Below are 17,589 nucleotides of genomic sequence, written 5' to 3'. Positions count from 1 at the left end.
AATAAACACAGTCAGGGACTTCAGCTGCTAGAGCAAAGAAATACCATTGCAGCCACTCGTTGTTTTTTCTTTTCTTTTTTTTTTTTTTGTCTTTTTCAAAATTGGATACTTTCTATCAAAGAGAGAGAGAGAAAGAGAAAAACCGTTTTTCCAAATCAGGAAGGCATTTGTGGGGTGAGAGAAGAACAACCTCCCCTGCCCTCCTCCTTCGCTGTATTTGCATTGACAGACAAAAGAGTTACAGGTGCAGGTCAATCAATACTATCAGAAGATAGACTGGTATAATCTTATTGTAATCTGTAGACTCATCTCATCTCCTTCTATCTGCCCCATCACTGCCTGTCCATAAACTCCATGCCCCAGTGCCGCTCCATTCATGGCTTGATGTAATTTTCTCACTCCCTCCCCTTTTATCTTTCTCATGCGCTTTTCTCCTTCACTCGCCTCTCACTGACTCTGTTCCTTCTCTGGCGAGAAAATTAAATATGATCATTCCTCTTCAAAGGCGCCACCATTAGCCACATAATGAATATTCAGTTAATGTAGCAAAGAGAGAGAGCGGGACTGTGTGACCAAGAGAAGTAGGTGACCGCAAGAGCCGATAGGTAAAACTCACGAACTTGACATGACAGTGCTGTGATAATATGCTTGCCTGCTTACATATTTTGTCTATTGTTGCATTTTTGTCACACTTGCATGTTCAGAATCAAACAAATGTCAATGTCAGACAAACATAAGTCTGATGAAGACATATACAAATACATACAAAATGCTCTTTCCAAATGATGATTTATTTTTATATATAGGAAAAAAACTTGGCTCTTCGCAAAAATAATTGCCCCCTAAACCTAATAACTGGTTGCTTAACATTTGGCAGCAACAGTAGTCATCTAACATTTGCTATAACTGGCAATGAGTCTTTCAAATCACTATGGAGGAGGCCAGAAACTGATTTAATTGAGCTACATTGGATGGTTTTCAAGCCAGTACCACAGGTCATGCTGTATAATCTCAATTGGAATTAATTCTGGACTTTGACTAGGGCACTTGAGACTTTCATTTCTTTTTTTAAAACATTCAGATGTGGACCGACTACATAACCGAAGTTCACTTAAGCTAAAGCTAAAAATCAGATGGCCCGAATCAGATGTGTTTTTGGCAGAGAGCAGAATTAATGGTTCTATCAGCAAATTGTTCCAGTCTTGCAGGGGTAAAGCAGCCCTGACCATCCCACTACCACCGCCATGCTTGCTTGTCAGTATGTTTTGTTTCTGTGGTAGTGTTAGTTTTACACTAGATCTACAGTAAAAGGACCCATACCTTTCAAAAATGACCCCATTTGGCAAAAGTGAGATGGGCTTCTGTGTTCTTTTTGCTCACTAGTAGTTTTGGTATAGGAAAAAAAACTTGTTTTTAGGTGAGTTGCAGCCATAGGGTGGCATAACCAGCTGTTAGCTTACAAGGGCCAGGTTGTTTCCGGCAGTTTATCACTTTCTTTTTCTGGAATTACTTGATGATCTGAAAAGTGTGTATGTGTAAGGGAGCAAATACCTTTTTTCACAGCACTGGACCTTTAACAAGTAACTGAAAAAGAAGTGAAAACACATTTTCACACATTTGACTTCTTAAAGTCAAATGCAGAATATTAATTATTACAAACTTCATTAGCGTGAATGAACGCTCCAGTGACATTTAATAATCTGATTGCAGATCTATCCAACCAATGCATCATTTATATCTCATTAATATATAAAATGTTTGAATCACTGACGACGGCTCTATTGTGAAATGCTTCCATTCGATGTCTCTAACGTTACTTCTCACAAAAGAATCAGTTGACTGTAGCTCGACGAGCCCCACAGCATTTATGGCTCGGAGCTAAAGTCTGCTCCAAAGAACTACTTCTTTTGCCGTCCAGATGCGACACCGAGCACCTTTTCTACTCAAATTCAAATGTGTTTCCTCATGCAGACACGATAGCCACTTTCCAATTTCAACTTAATCTTAAAGCACCAATTTCAACTGCCGTGGCAGTGATTGAAATATGAAACCCTGCATATATACAGGCCATTACAGAGAATACAAGGCTCCAGCTGCTCTCTGTCCGCTCAGAAAAGTGAGGGGGGGAGAAGAAACAACAGGGATCAGCTTTGGCTGAAACACATTTCTGTTTATTTATTATTCAATAATGCCAAATTGACCCCTGGACCCCAGGAACAGCTCGCACTCAACTACCTTCAGGACAAAATGGCAGTGATGCTGAATCAGGAGGAAATCAAACAGCATCCCTGGGGCTCTGTTGCACAAGAGGTACAGGCTGACAGCTTTTTTTGTTGTTGTTGTTGTTTTATGTGTTGTTTAATTTATACAAAAAGATGCTAAAAGAAAACACAAACATTCAGTATGACATAAACATAGAAATTTGGATTAAAAAGAAAAGTCAGTGAAATAAACAAACCTGCAGTAAACACTCAAAGATAGCGTTTTTTTTGTCAACTTTAAATTTGACAAAATAATTGTTGTTTTAAGGTGAAAACCAATTGACCATCACTGCGCACACTACTTAACAAGATTAATACACTTTTGTCTGCTGCTTTCAAGGTTGCTTCTGCCATTAATTAGCAAAGTCTGATGGCTTGAATCCATTAGAGCCATCTAACCTAGTTAAGTCAGCTCCTCAATGGATTCTCTATGCGCCTTACATGCAAAGCCACAGCTCTACAGGAACCTGGCTCAAGGTTAGCACCATGGTGCAAGTCGTGCCCAACGTCCAGAGCATGCAGTCTGCCACGCTCCTCAAGTGGCTGCCAGAGAACACTTCACCAAGGTTACGCCTGTCGGAGGCAATGAATATTCCACTTATCTCAATCAAAGTCCTTCACAGAACTTTGAGGGATCGGTTCTGCCTGTGTTTCAGCTTAGGAAAACAAGGACGGCAACTCTGCTGGAAAATCTGAAAGCGAGGTGGGGGCTTAGCCAGTCACGCTCCTGCACCTGAACTTAACAGCATGGCAAATAACATCTTGAATTATTAATCTGCAGCTAATCAGATCTTCAATTAATCAATTAGGATCGTCACACGCAGAGGAAAACAGATGAACATATTAGCATGCTCTTTTTGCCATTTGGTAAAGGACAAACTCAGTGGAGGAAATCCTTTTGAGCACTCTGTGACACAAGTTTGAAAGGAGAAATAGGAACATTTCTTGGGTGAGGTGATGAAAAAATAAACTGCCTTGCAACAGTATTCCTTCCCCTTGAATTCACATTTGAGTCACAAACTTTGTAACATATTTTCTTGACATTTTACATGACTGACCAACACAGAGTAAAAGAGAATCGTAAAGGAAAACTGTGGCTTAACATTGTGCACAACAAAAAATCTGAAGAGTATGGCAAGCATTACCACTTTTACTCCAACACCCCCAAATAATTTTCTGTACGATCAATTACCTTCGTAAATAAACAAAACCTCTCTGTGTGTAATTTAATCTGTGTCTCATTTGGCTTTTTCAAAGCCGAATGAGAAAAAAAAAAGTTTAGTTTAATGATGTGTAAAGCAAGGAAACACCACAAAAGACTTGCAGCTGCAGCTGAAGCGAAAGTAATGACTACAAAATATTGACTTAGGGGGACTAAAAGCCTATGCATGCTGTACTTTTAAGATTTTAATTGCAAGCTGGTTTGGAAGCCATGTGTCATTTTCAGTAATGTAATTTTGTGCTAGCACTGAAGTGTGTTGCTGTAATGTGATTTTATTTTATTTTTTCACAAACTGTGGAAGGGTGCAGAAAATGGAACTAAAGAAGACATTCACTTTCTAATCTAGATTTCTGTAAATGGTTCAAGCGAGTGTTGTTATTAAGTAAGATAAAGTAAAATTATTCCTTGTTCTTGTAGACATAGGCAGTGCGATAAAAGCCATTCAGTCAACAGCGGTTCATTATTAATAGCCACGTAAGGTAATGACTGTTCTTAAATACCAAACTGTTAGCGCAGAGATAAATTAATGCATCTTCATGTCCCCAAAGTCAGCCTCAACAGAATTAATTGTATGTTAATGACAATAAATTACAGCACTTTGCTTCCACAGGAAACAATCTATAAGTTGGCTGACAAGCAATGTAAATGTGTTTGTGCGGCATAAATCATTCGCTAACAATTGAACACCTGTGGATTTTCCAAATTAAAATAAATCCTCTTTCAAGCCTCCCATCTGTTCGATATTCCACAGATACCATTTAATGATCTTTTTGGAGTGATATCCTCCACAAATAGATGGAATTAGCTTTGATGGATACGGTGAAAGTTGACAGATTAGTATGGCAGACGCATTCTTTTGATAAACAAGCTCAGGGCCCAGTAAGTTAATAGGGTAATGAGATCTCTTTATTTATTTATTTATTTATTTATTTATTTATTTTTTCTTAATGCCGGACCCTTCTTGAATGCAATCATACCGTAACATTTGCCTATGAACAATCGCAATGTTTCTGTGTGTGTGCGTGTGGGGGTGCGTGTGCGTGTGTGTGTGTGTGTGATGGTTGCATGTCTGATGTCTACAACATCCTGCATCTCTAGGGGCACCGGCTCCCTCTCTCATCAAGCATGCCCAGTCAATGTGGCTGTCACTCCCAATCTGCGCTGAGAGGGGAGCCTGTGCCTATTTTTATAAATGTATTCATATTCATTAGTCCTGAGTGTCATTCATAGCAGCAGTTCTTTAATGCGGCGGGTAACCATCACAGGCCGGAGAAGCCTGCCTCCTCTCATCGCACAAATTAATAACACAGGCAATCACTGCAAAGGTGCCTTCTGTCAAACAACAATGGCTCCTGATTTCCATCAACCGTGTGCACTTCCTCATTTCTACGAGACACGCAGTTGAAAAAGTCACTGGTGTCCCTTGAGGAAAGCACAACAAAAAAAATACCATTGTACCAGCCTATGAAATATGAAATAATTAAATTAACTAAGAATTAATTACAACCTTTTTTTGTTCCCTTGACCCAGTGTAATATTTTCCCTCGTAACATCTCGGTGGCGCCGGGTTAATTGTGCAGAATAACTTATGTCAATGTGAACTGCTAATGAGAGCAATTAGGCAACAGAGTCACAGTAACTTCACCATCTTGCTCAAAGACGCTATCTGTTGGCTTTATTGGCTTGTATGTGTCACATAAACGACTTCATGAACTAATTCTAGTAAATTCAAAGAAAACTAACATAACACCTTCCCTGAATTAAACGGAGGAAGATTATTTTTCTAAGACTCCCAGCACATCTAGAACTAAACTATGGGGTTTTCATTGCTTAAGACCTGGTTCACATCCACTTCTTTGCGTTGCGTTCCGGTTGCTGTTGCCTTTCAGGGTAATGGAAGTGGGCTGCATCTCACAGCCTTCCATGTTTTTTTCATGCCCATTGTTTCTGCTCCACCCCACTTTAAATCAAGAACACAAAGCAAACCCCGCCATACTTCACTCTGGACAGCATTAATAAAACAAGCTTTCAATGATGCAGAATGGGAACGAAGCAGCAGTGTGATTACAGCTTTTAAACACTGCCACCCCTCAGAGTTTACATGTGCCAGCTCTGCAGACTGGGTGTAAAAAGGCTTTTGGCATTCTTTCCCCCATTGTCATTCATCTTTTCCTCTTTGTCACAATTCCTCTCTAATAGAGAGGTACTGAATGGAGAAGCTCCCTGAAGTAGAATGAAAAAGTAAAAAAGTTATTGGAGTGCCCGAGAGAGTAGGCCTATTCCCAAGATCTGCATACTTTCTCTAATCCTCTGATAGACTCTGAACCCAATCATATTTTTTATAAGATTCATTGTTTCTCTACCTGTAAAGAGGAACCTTTTCTCTCATTATGGAAGCTAAATATTCATTATCAATGTACTAATAGATCAATGTACAAAGCACTCAAAAAATACATTTCTGACTGGTCATTCCTTTACACATTTTCCTCTTTAAATCTCATCACGACAACCCCTTGAGTGATCACAGAAATGGAAATGGGGCCTTTTAATTGAAATTCACGAAATTAAACATTGACCAGAGCAACTTCATTAAACAGATATGACTCCAATTTCAGCAGTCCCTGCAGGCTTAAAGAGCATGCCCACTGTTACAACAGATGTGCTTAAACATTATCTTTCATGGAACTGGGGGAATTGCACAGGCTCATATCCAAAGTGAAATAGTTTGACAAGTGCTGTGAAAGACTTTCGAGGAGAGCGATGATGGGAAGCAGCCGGAGGTTTCTGGAACGGCACCGCAAGCTTTAACATATCCACATCTGCTCAGGAGCAAGCGCTTTTTGGCGTTACACTTTTGATGAATTCTGGCATCGCAAATCAGATTGAACTATCATATCTCCTGTATGTCACATGTGATGTAGATCCAAATTGGCTTTCATCTCTGGAGTAAAGCCCTGTCAGCCTAGAGTGACTTCAGATGTCCGCCGTACCTTCCATCTGGAGACCTCAGGGAGACCATCGTTGTCAGCAGGCCTCCCAGTGCACAACGGTACATGTCCCTAACAGGGGACGCCTGGGCTCGTTTGTTTTGTTACTTAACTCGGGCTTTGTGACAAGAGGAGACAGTGACCGAGGCATCTGGGACATGGGAGCCCCCTGCAGAATTAAACAGGCTGCGTCTCGAGCCCCTGTGACAGGAAATCTCACTCAGATCACAAAAGGCAGCCCTGATTGCATGTGACAGGTGCATCCTCTTCCTTCAGATGCCATGTCTTTGTTTTGTTTTGTTTGCTTGCGTGGCGGCAATGGCAATTTTGGGAAGTCAGGGTGGAGTTTTTTGGTGGTGCCGTTCCACGTTTTCCGCAGTAAATAAGCTTGCCGTAGATACAAATTAAACATATTTTGTTTGAGTGAAGAAAAAAGTGTAAAAATTAGAATCACAGCATTTACTATTCTACTGGCCAAACAATCATAAAATAAAATAATTTTTACTTTGTTCCAGGTCAGAAGCCTGTGTGCATTTCACTAGTATTTATTTTAAGTTACTTGTAAAATGTATGACTTGGGACAGATATGTTGATTGTCCTTCCACAAGCTTCTCAAAATGGCTTGCTGGAAAATTTGGACCATTACTCCTTTGAGAACTGATGTCAGATTTGAAGACAGTCTTGCTCACACACAAATACCCTTTGCCCACACATTTTCTATTGCATTGAAAAGAGGCTTTTGTAAAAGCCATGACAGAACATTCATTTTCTTGTCTTAAACCACTCACTAATTTGGGTTTACCCTGAGGCCAGTTGTCCTTTTGGAACATCCATTTGTGCCCAAGGTTTAACTTCCTGGATGATGTTTGGAGATACTTTAACATTAACACATTTTCTTTCCTCATAATGCCAGCCATTATCTTCTCCCTCCTGCAGAAGTGCACCCCATAAGTCACCACCAAATTTGACACTTAGGTTGATGTTATTATTATTATCTTTTTTTATATCGTTATTTGATTTTCATTTACAGACAACAAATAACATTAAATAAGTGAGCTTTTTCGTCTCTACAAAATGGCCTGGATATTAATCTGCATACATGGTTTAAATGTGCCAGTTTTGTTTTAACTTGTTCATTTTCTTTTTTTGTCTACAACTCCTGTTTTTCCCCTTTTCCCACAAAAAACATCTGAAATAAAAGGAAATGCATGTAGAAAAAAAGCTGGCAGTCATAGAAGTGCAAGGGTTACTGTTTCAGCTCAAACTGGGCACACTAATCCCTTTGATCCCCCCATTTTACTGTCAGCTGTTTCCTAGCTACCATTGGATCAGCACAGAATTTAGGATTTGTGCTACTGTACGCCACAGCAATCCCTGCCCCAGTGTTGCAGTGCTCTTCTTTCTTTCCTCCATCAATCTCCCGCCCAGGGCCCACCATCGACATCCCTAACAATATTAATTTCTCTTTTTTGTTCCCCTTTCTACTTCACCTCGCTGCAGTTGGCAGTGACTGCGATGTGGCAGAGGGAGTTAGGTTAAATTGGAAACTGTTTTGCACAGAGGGCCATCAGGACATGAACAGATGATACATGCTGAAAAAGCTTATTCTGATTTTGCCAATTCATGTGAAATTACAGTATTTCTTTCAAACGCTGGTTTCAGAAAGTTTCATTTAGCAATAATGAAACAATCTACTTCTATTTGTGCCAAGGCGTGCGTCGGAATAAGAAAATGTGCATGTGCATTAGGAGCTGTGCACGTTGCTGCTGCGCGCATGTTTGTGCATTTGTTAGCATGCATTAGAGCAATAAAGGAAGTTTCATTGGGTTCCTCTTTCAGGCTGTCTCTGAAATTTGAATAAGTAGGCAAATCTGTCTGCGCAGGGTCTCTTTCATCCCAGTCAGTGTTGGCTGCTCTCAGAGGTGCAGTGTGCCATACACTGCTCATTCAACCTCTGAGTTGTTCACCCAAACTGCTCTGAAATCATTTAAGGCAAAAAAACAAGAAGCTGTTTGACTTGCATATTGGCAAATTTATGCTTCTTTGTCAAACACTGGCTCTCCAGGAGTAAATGTTTATGACTGCTGCATGCAGATACAAGAATGAGCGCTGCTTTTCCAATTTAATCATTTCAACAGACTGTGGAATGCCTATTCATTTTTGTATGTACGGTATGCTTGCATAATTTGTTTAATTGCACTGGTCAAACATACTTTTTCTTTTGCAACCTTTAAATATTCAATATTTCATTTATTTATGCAATATAACTTACATTCTAATCATTCAATACGGACTAAATTATTTTCTCATTTTTTGCAATAAGAAAAAAATATTGCAATGACAGCCTGAAAGTGAAAGACAAGAAACATAAATCTTGAATAGGCTCATGTTTGAAAAGCAAACCAGCCTTTGTTGAGGTTGAATCCAGCCGTGTGCCCTTAGTAGCCAAACTGAAGCACTTTCACGTGGGGCCAAGGATCCAAATTTGACATCGAGCCATAAAGAAGGAACCGACACTTCTGCTGTCAGCCCACATTATCATCGCATTTCTTGACTGATACACGTCTGATGTTATGGGCAAGGACAGCAATCAAAGCTTATGTGAACACACAAAGTGCTGCCGAACCTCAATGATGACCGGTTCCACTCTGCTGCGTACGCACGCCTTATCAACAAACAAAAGATCCCCGGATGAGACGATTGGTATGGATTTCTGTAGGTGTATCTCACTCAATGCTTTTAACATCCAGGCTGATATCTGCTGGTATCGCTGTTGCACGTTTGTTTGTGGCAATGGTGGAGTGTCAAACTGTGACAGCAGTGGGGGGGCCCTGAGAGCAAGATCTAAACTACGTGGATGATGAAGATGAAGACAGCAGGTGCTTGGAAACAGAAATCAAACATGATATCAAATCCCATGTGTCCAAGAGCAAGACAATGGGGGGAAAGAGAGGCGGTTCAAGCTGTAATCAATACAGAGCACAAGGTATTGAGATGCAGTGAGAGGCATTTTGCCAGCTCCCCCCCCCCAGAGGGTCTGGTGGGCCTGCTGCCAAGCACAATCTGAGCAGGACAGCTAGCTCAGCTTTGCACATTTGCATACAAGAATTTGCCTGTAAAAAAAAAAGAAAAAAAAAAACATGTCTCAGTTTGGAATCACCTATCTCTCAAACTGGCTAACCTCTACAAAAAGTTGCAAACAAGAACTGAAAAGTAAAATGTGGTTTAAATAAGGTATTTTCAAACTTTTTGTTGCAAATACCAAAGAGGCTTCCAAGTAGCACTATGGTAACAGATGTTTTACAACAATATTACGGTAGAAGATTGCATACATCTTTTTTTTCTAATTATCTGTCTAATTGGTTGACAGATGCAGATTTACTATTCCTTCTTTGCACTCAGAAGCTGAAATTTCTGAATTTTAATTTTGACAAAAAATATTGTCAATAATTCTTTTGTAAGAAAGTTTGATGTTTTCCTGTCAAAATTCAACATGACTTCCTTCGATACAAAGCTATGGAACAAAAAAAGTGTATTCACTCTGGCTGTTTTTATGGCAGCACTCCCTTCTCATCTCGCTCCTTGATTCTTGCTTCACTGTCACCCGCTTTAGTTCACTGTGTATTAGAAGTTCTTGAAAGTTTTCCAATTTTGATTTTTTTAGGGTGTTAAATTTTATTAGCACAAAACGCAAATATACAATAGAGGGATAGCAGTCTAAAGTCTAAAATGTTAAGATGTGAATTTATTCACCAAAGTAAACAAGATTTCTATGACCAGCTGTTTTTATTAGGACATAGGGGGAAGAAAAAAAAAAAAAACTCTTCTCCTACCCATACCACCACGGTATTGAAGCGGTTCCTCCATTTCTCCTCTCCTTGTGCCTTTTGCCATTTTAGTCACAACACAAGAATACACTCAGCAGTCCCCAGGAGGCGCATGCTGGATGTGAGCGGAGATTCAGTGGGCACATTATGCTGTAAAAGGCATTGTTTCTCAACACAGCTTTCCTTGAGTTGCCTTTGTGTTCTTAAATGTTTACATGCAACAGCTCGGAGGCTCGAAGACACATGTACGTTTCCAAGAATACGCGGTTTGAGTCAAATCCCTCACTCGCGCCGATGGAACTAATGACACCATTTTTGAGGGCTCTTCAAATGCCTCATTTTAAGGAGGCCGTTACAAAGAGAAGCATGCAAAGCATCTCTGCTCCCTGGTCAAAATTATATCAGACAAAACAAACAAATAGAGCCACTTCACATTCCCCTCCATGCGGTGTCCAAGGTCATTTTTTGCTTTCAGTTTCTGGCTCAGCTCAAGGCCTCTTCTGAGACATTTTTTATTTCTTGATAGCTGAGGTGCCTCCAAGCCCTGTGTTGGATTGATTAGACGTTTAGCCAGGAGAATTAATATGTGAAGAATTTCCCTGTTGCCCCCTGCAGCGCCTCTCCCCCTCAGTCTCATCAGTAAACAAGTAGATATGGAAACAGAACCACTCTCGGGCTATGTGATTAAAATCGGCCCCAAAAGAAGAAATTGCTTGACAATCAATGTTGCTATTACTGAAAAATCACATCTGAGTGTGCCTTATTCGAACGGCATTTTTTGACTCCATACACCAATGCTGCTCTCTACAGGTATAAGGAATCTGTCTGAATAACCTGATTTTGTTGCTTCCTGTGCAACAACTTAAACAACTCACAACAAAGGCTTAAATGGTGCTTAACATCAACAGATTAAAAAAAAACAAAAAAAGAAAAGAAAAAAGCGCGTTCTTCAGAGTAAGCAAGGACTTTAGCAATAGTTACCCAAATCCGCAGACGTGATAGGACTCTTTGCCCTGTGCAAACAGCTATTACCACTGCCTTTTGGGCAAATGGCAATTACTAAGCAAAGGGAGAATGCCAAAACCCTGCAGTTAATTTTGATTACATTTGCATTATGAACTATAAACACAGTTTTACTGCTCAACTGAGCCAATTAAAGACTTCCTGAAGCTAAAAAAAGGAACATTGACATCAAAACAGCTCTTTTGTTCTTGCACAATGAGGTTGATTGCAATCATTTGTCACTCCTAAAAACCTTTCGGAGCATTTGGATTTTCCAAACAAAAGGAAAGACATTGTTACAAAAAATTTTTTGGCTTTTCATTAATTTACTTTAATTGCTACTGCCAGCGAGCAGACTTTTTTCTTACTTGAGCTGTGAGATGTTGCCTCTTGCAGGATAAGGCTTCCTGTGGCAGCATGAATAAACATGTGTAGACAGCATTTGGCAGCAAAAGGAAGGAGAGAGAAAAAAAAATATTAAAAATCTCAGCCAACCAACCAAACATGGGAGGCAGCCACAGAAGACACATAGGGAGTCTGATAGGAAAGCTGACACCATTTCACCTGAGGCTGGGCGAACCACTTGCTGGTCTTTCCTGGCATGAGCCATATTGCAAAGAAAACAAGCATTTAAGTCCAAATTTTTAGCGGCTGTTCTCTCTCTGGCGAATATGCTTCACTGACTGCATATTACTAAGCACTGAAATACGAAACTATGTCATAAGTATGAACAATGTATAGCTGATGTATGATGGCTTTGGAGTACGGCACTCGCACAGCACTGTGTTGGGATATGTAGAGTTGTCAAAGCTCGTCAGATTAGTAAAAAAAAATTGACTTCCAATTTGCGTAGGGATGTCATTATTTCTCTATATCTAGCCAGCTATTTGTGTGGCTGAGTGAATATACAGATCACCCAAATATATAACGGACAACTAACGCAGTAGATCACGTTGTATTCAACCACTGCCACAGTGAAACATGGTGGTGGCAGTATAATGAAATGGGGCTGATTTTCTTAATTAAATAGGGAAAGGGAAATTGAGGTTGAAAGAGAAGATAGATCTTCTTGACATAAACCATATTACACAGAAATAAAGTTATTAAGTTGAAGATTTCTCTCCGGTAAACATAACTCAGTTTTACTGAACACTGATACGTAAGCGTGTCAAAATAGGCAACAGGTATATCTCTGACACAAAAGCAGTTCAACACAACACTTGCACAGTACCAAGTTAGGATTAGTAGACAAGATTACATTAACACAATAGTTTCATCACCTTATGAATTGATGATTAATCGTTAAGTAATTTGGTATTAGTGTGTACATTCCGCTCTTTGTTAATGGAACAGAATTTAATAATGAATTGCTAATGTCTTTGTCATATGCGAAACAATAGATGGCAACTGTCAAAAACACTCACCTAAGTTTTCTGTTTGTACATGTATCAAAATAAAAAATAACCGTGTATAACAGGGATGTTAATGGTACATAGATTTCTGTTGAGAATACTTGGCACAACCATTTTGTTTCAATACGATCTCATACTGAATGACTATAGAATTATTTTAAACCTGAACATATGCAGAATGTTAATTGGTGGAACTTAAGTGGGAAATTATATATTTAGCTTTGCAACTTTAAAAAGAAAGCAAAGAGTCGGCATTATAAGTTTCTTTCCTCAACCACGGTGATTATAAAGAAAGAAACATTGACCAAAAGTTTTATGTCAGTTTTTTCAATACTGTACACAGCATCTAATTATTCGCCTGGAATGACAAAAAAGCTGAATGTAAACATTATAGGTATAGAGAAAACAGGCTAAAGTCTAAATCAAGCTTCCTGTAGCAATCGTATGAGTCCTTATACAATTAAAGTATGAAAATGATGATACCCCTAACCTCCAGGTTAGGGGATTCATAGCAGGTGCACTTATATGATGCGTTCTAGAAAAAACTGGACTAATCAGGGGTGTTCAAAGTCAGTCTTGGAGGGATGGTATCCTACATGTTTTAGTTCCTTCCCTGGTTAAAAACACTGGCAGTGAATGCCTCCTCAGCATGTCAATGTTCTGGAGAGGCCGGCTCATGAGCCACCGTTTGATTCAGGTGTGTTGAACCAGAGAAAGAACATGCAGGATACTGTTCCTTGAATACCAACTTTGTATAAACCCTGGTGTAGACTCTCAGTCATCCAGGACATGATTAAAATTGAGTTTTAAATGAAGGCAACTGGACTTCTACCAAGATAAGTCCAGTTGCCTTCATTTAAAACGCTCAAGATTAACAAGTAAAACTTGTCAGAATCTGGAAAGAAAAACTCCTGATGCCAGGTGAGTCACTTCTGGGGCTTTTTTAGGCAAGAGCCATATTGCAAAGAAAAAGTTTGCAAAGAAAAATGTTTCAACAGCTGTTCTCTCTCTCTCTGGCAACATGTTTAATTAACAGCCTTCTACCAAACTATTTATACATAAATATAAATGCACAAAGAATAGCTGTGACATGACAATGTTAAAACACGTGTGACACCTCCACTTCTCCGTGTTGGCACTTGCAAAGTTAAACGAATATTTTCGTCACCTTTTGTATAGGCGACACAATTACAACAGATTTAGCACTAAAATTATGTGACTTTAGTGCGAATATGCAGATCTACTAGAGTATTAACATATTAAATTTGTTTTACAGTTGCACATGCAGGTGGAGGTTAACAGGTTTGCCAGCAGTCTTTATAGGAAGGGACATCTGTAATTCCATTAAAACTGTAATATACTTGTTTTGTGTAATCTTGTACATATTGATTTTTCTATCTATCTGTGGATGCGCCTGCAAGTGCATGTGCTTGCTTGTGTGTCACCAATGGGGATGAATTATGATGTGCAGGCCCGCATTAGAGCAGGCAGTTTTAATCACACACAGATTCAGAGTGTTTTAAACAAATGCTTTTTTTTGTGTAAGCACTGAGGATTATCATAAGATTTAAAGATTTGGAAATGGCTGACAGCTGTCAAGCTGCATAATAACGTACGTCCAGAAAATTATAGCAGCTGTCGGTTGGCAGAATGTCAATGCTGCTATCTAGATTAAAGCTCAATAGACAGGAACATAAGCACAGGCAACTGTGCACACACATGCACACACACGCACACACGCACACACACACACTTTTACACACAACAAAATGCAAGCAGACACACAGTCACTCACAAACACACATCAATCTCTGCAGTCTTATTGAGGAAGAGAGAAAAAAAAGACAACACAAAGGCAGCTAAGAGAAAAATAAAGGCAGAAACTCACATTTATTTACCAGGCATTTTGATTATGGGATCTGCATGAGTCTTAAAATGGCTTGTTGAGTAAAACTAGCAGAAAGGTTCCTCCTGTGGATCAGCCACACATCCTCTGGTGCAATCGAAGAGCCATCTGTATTAAAAACAGCAGGTGCCTCAATATGAACCTGCTGAAAAACAAGCGGCTACATCGCACCTGTTCCCTGGAGGTGGCTATGTGTCGCCTAATTTCTGTCATCCTCAGAGGTCTTTGTCTCTCAGGGAATAACTACAGCATCTCTAACTTTCTGTACAGACACTGCTTTTATGCTGCTCATTTGCAAACAAGGATCCCCCCTTGAGGATAAGAGCTGTGTTCTACTTCAGAGGAACAAGGTGTTTTTGGATGCTGAGAGGACCACCCCCCACCCCTGCCTGCAACGGGTACAACAGCATCCTCATCGAAGACCGAACAGAACAGACAATGCATCATAGAGGAGGCCCTTCTCAAATGAAAGAGGAGACAGACAAAAGGATTGGACCTCTCACCAATGCTAATGCACAACCAGAAATGCTCACAAGAACAGAAAAGGAACTGCAGGGATAAAAAAAAAATGGTTCTATTTCAAGGAGGAAAGGTAAAATCCCTGTGAAGTAGCCCGGTGGCGCTCAATAGATCCACACTCACATACACACACACATACCTCAGGCTTGTTGGCTTGAGAAAGGGATGCTAATAACAGCTAGAGGAACTGTGCCTTGCATAATAAGAGACGCCAGAGACTCTTCTCAGATAAGGTTGGGAGCACTTTAGAGCAACGTAAGTTGTTCAAAGGCAAACAAGTGCAGGGATTATGCTGCTTTTAGCACTCCGGTGTACCGAGCAGTGCGATTGTGAAACAGGGAGTGCATAGAGAAGGCACCTCTCAAATGAATCAACATCTGAAGAAGACTTTTTTTTTTTTCCTGGGACCTTCAAGAAATGCTTGATAGTCTGGTGTCGAAGACATTTTTTTTTCTTCATCAGTAAAGGCCATGGCATTGCAAAGGAGAACCAAATAGGAAGTTACTAAAATAGATTGGGACGAAACAGAAAGGAAGATCTGTGTTTCAGCATTTTAACAAACTGCGCTTATTCCTACGTTAACTTACCTTCACTTCTCGTGACAACCAGCAGTTACAGTTTTTCCACTCATGAAATATGACGGCATGTCATGCTTGTTCTCCACGGCTTTCTGCCTTTATTTAGCAGATCTCATTAGGTTCTCACTGGCCAAAGAGTTAGCAGCTGATAAATGACAAGCAAGGAGTCACAGTTCCATAGTAACCGTATGATTAGTGTTGTCCATGTCTCAGGGCGAGCTGGACATTAAATGAAACCAGCTCGCTGTGATTTATGGATTCTGCAAGACACATTCTCCAGTGAACCAATGCTTCAGAGTCCTGAAACAACTGCTCTCTTTTAATGTTTCCACACTGTAGTCATAACCGTGCAAGTTAATGATCTCTGCTAGAATATTTAAAGGGGGAGTCAAAAGAGGGGCAGCTTAATCTGCAGCAGCAGTGAAACTGTCAGAGCTTTCCATCACCAGAGAACTTCACATATTTCACAACAGGTCAAGGGGACCAGTGAAATAATCCAAATGGTTCTTAAGATGTAGAAAAGCAGCCAATCTGGAATATGCAAATACCGAACAGATCTGAATGCATGCATTTGGAGAAATGCAGAAACAACCCAAACTGCTTGCGATGACAACAATAAAAGGTCTTTTTGTCCTTCAGGTTGTGGTTTTGTGACACTATGCGCACAACTGACACTTAATTTCACTTTAAATCCATATTTACCTTTTTTATTATTATTATTCCTGACCTGAGCTTTTATACAGCATTTCTAAAGCTAAATATAGTTTGCGAGCTGTTTTTATGTGCCTCATATAGTCGCGTTGTATTAATTCGTTTGTATCACACTTTTATTTTTTTTCTATAAGTACAATAAAACTGAGTTACGGATCTTACCTTGAGCCTGAGCGCTTGGGATACAAGTCGACAAGAGCAGAATCCAAAAGGACATCCACACCTGTCCAGGTCCAAACATGCTCCGCGGCGGTACCGTCGAGCCCCAGCTGCGGATTTCCCGTCTCCCCGCCGGGAACATGTTGCTCGGTGATTGCCACAGACTCCCCTTAAAAGTGTCCTGACTGCTGCTGCTGCCGCCGCCGCTGCTCCTCCTGCTGCTGCTCCTGTTCCGTCTGCCGCCGCTGCTGCCACTGGTCCTGTGCGTCAGAATGCTCTTCGGTGCTGATGGGGGTGAGTGACCGGAGGGGAGCGTGGAGAACAGAGTCCGCCGGAGAGCGCGGGGCACGCAGACTGGCACGCGGAGGAATGACAAAAAAAAGAAAGAAAGAAAGAAAGAAAGAGAAAAAAAATCCTACGGACAAGTCCCGCATGAGCAAGGCGGAGTCAGTCCAATTGAATTTGCCCGGCTGTCAAGTATTTGAGACCGTGTATTGACATCATGTCTTTACTGCCCTGAATAAACTCTAGATCAATAGCAGAAACATAATTCACGAAAAGACAGAGATGAGGGGAAGCGATATGCTGGCCAAAAGTTTGACAGATAACAGTTTGTTTTCATATCGAGCTGAGGGCGAAAGTCTAAGTAATGAAACTGTGACAAATTCAATGCCTTTAGCTCTCTCTGGTGTGTGAGCGCGCGCGCTGGTGAACCTGGTAAAATACATTTTCTTTGTTCCTGTTTTTTGGGGATTTAAAGAGACAATTTACAATACAACCCCCCTTTTATGAATTGAGCACCATATAGACTGTGTCAGCCACGCACAAATCTGAGCCAAGTAATGTCAAGCCCGAGAGCTCTGTGCACTATTGCCACCACGCGGTAGAAAGTAGAAGAAAACATCCATTTGGACAGCTGTGATTGATTGTTGACACACTAAAACCAAAAAGCCTGGATTACAAAAACAACCTGATGACAACTAAATCTGTCCAAACACGTTTTTT

At 40.3% G+C, this 17,589-nt stretch overlaps 1 protein-coding gene across 5 annotated transcripts in view; it reads right to left on the bottom strand.

Moving 5' to 3' along the window:
* The window catches only part of LOC103468816 (protein sidekick-2-like), a 105,538-nt gene extending 88,276 nt beyond the window's left edge, over window positions 1-17,262 (bottom strand). For 2 of the 5 annotated variants that reach the window (XM_017306306.1, XM_017306307.1), the window contains exon 1: window positions 16,588-17,253. In XM_017306306.1, coding sequence (XP_017161795.1) covers window positions 16,588-16,726 — 139 coding nt within the window. In that variant the 5' untranslated portion in view covers window positions 16,727-17,253. Of the gene's footprint in view, window positions 1-11,667; window positions 11,707-16,587 lie in introns of all 5 variants that reach the window. The other 3 variants (XM_008416144.2, XM_017306304.1, XM_017306305.1) reach the window with 3 other exon arrangements.
* Between the last annotated feature and the right edge of the window lie 327 nt (window positions 17,263-17,589).

Source organism: Poecilia reticulata, linkage group LG8 (assembly GCF_000633615.1).
Source record: "Poecilia reticulata strain Guanapo linkage group LG8, Guppy_female_1.0+MT, whole genome shotgun sequence".
In the NCBI taxonomy this organism is placed as follows: domain Eukaryota; kingdom Metazoa; phylum Chordata; class Actinopteri; order Cyprinodontiformes; family Poeciliidae; genus Poecilia; species Poecilia reticulata.
Note: the sequence above shows the minus strand (reverse complement) of the source record. Positions and strands in the feature narration are given on the sequence as shown.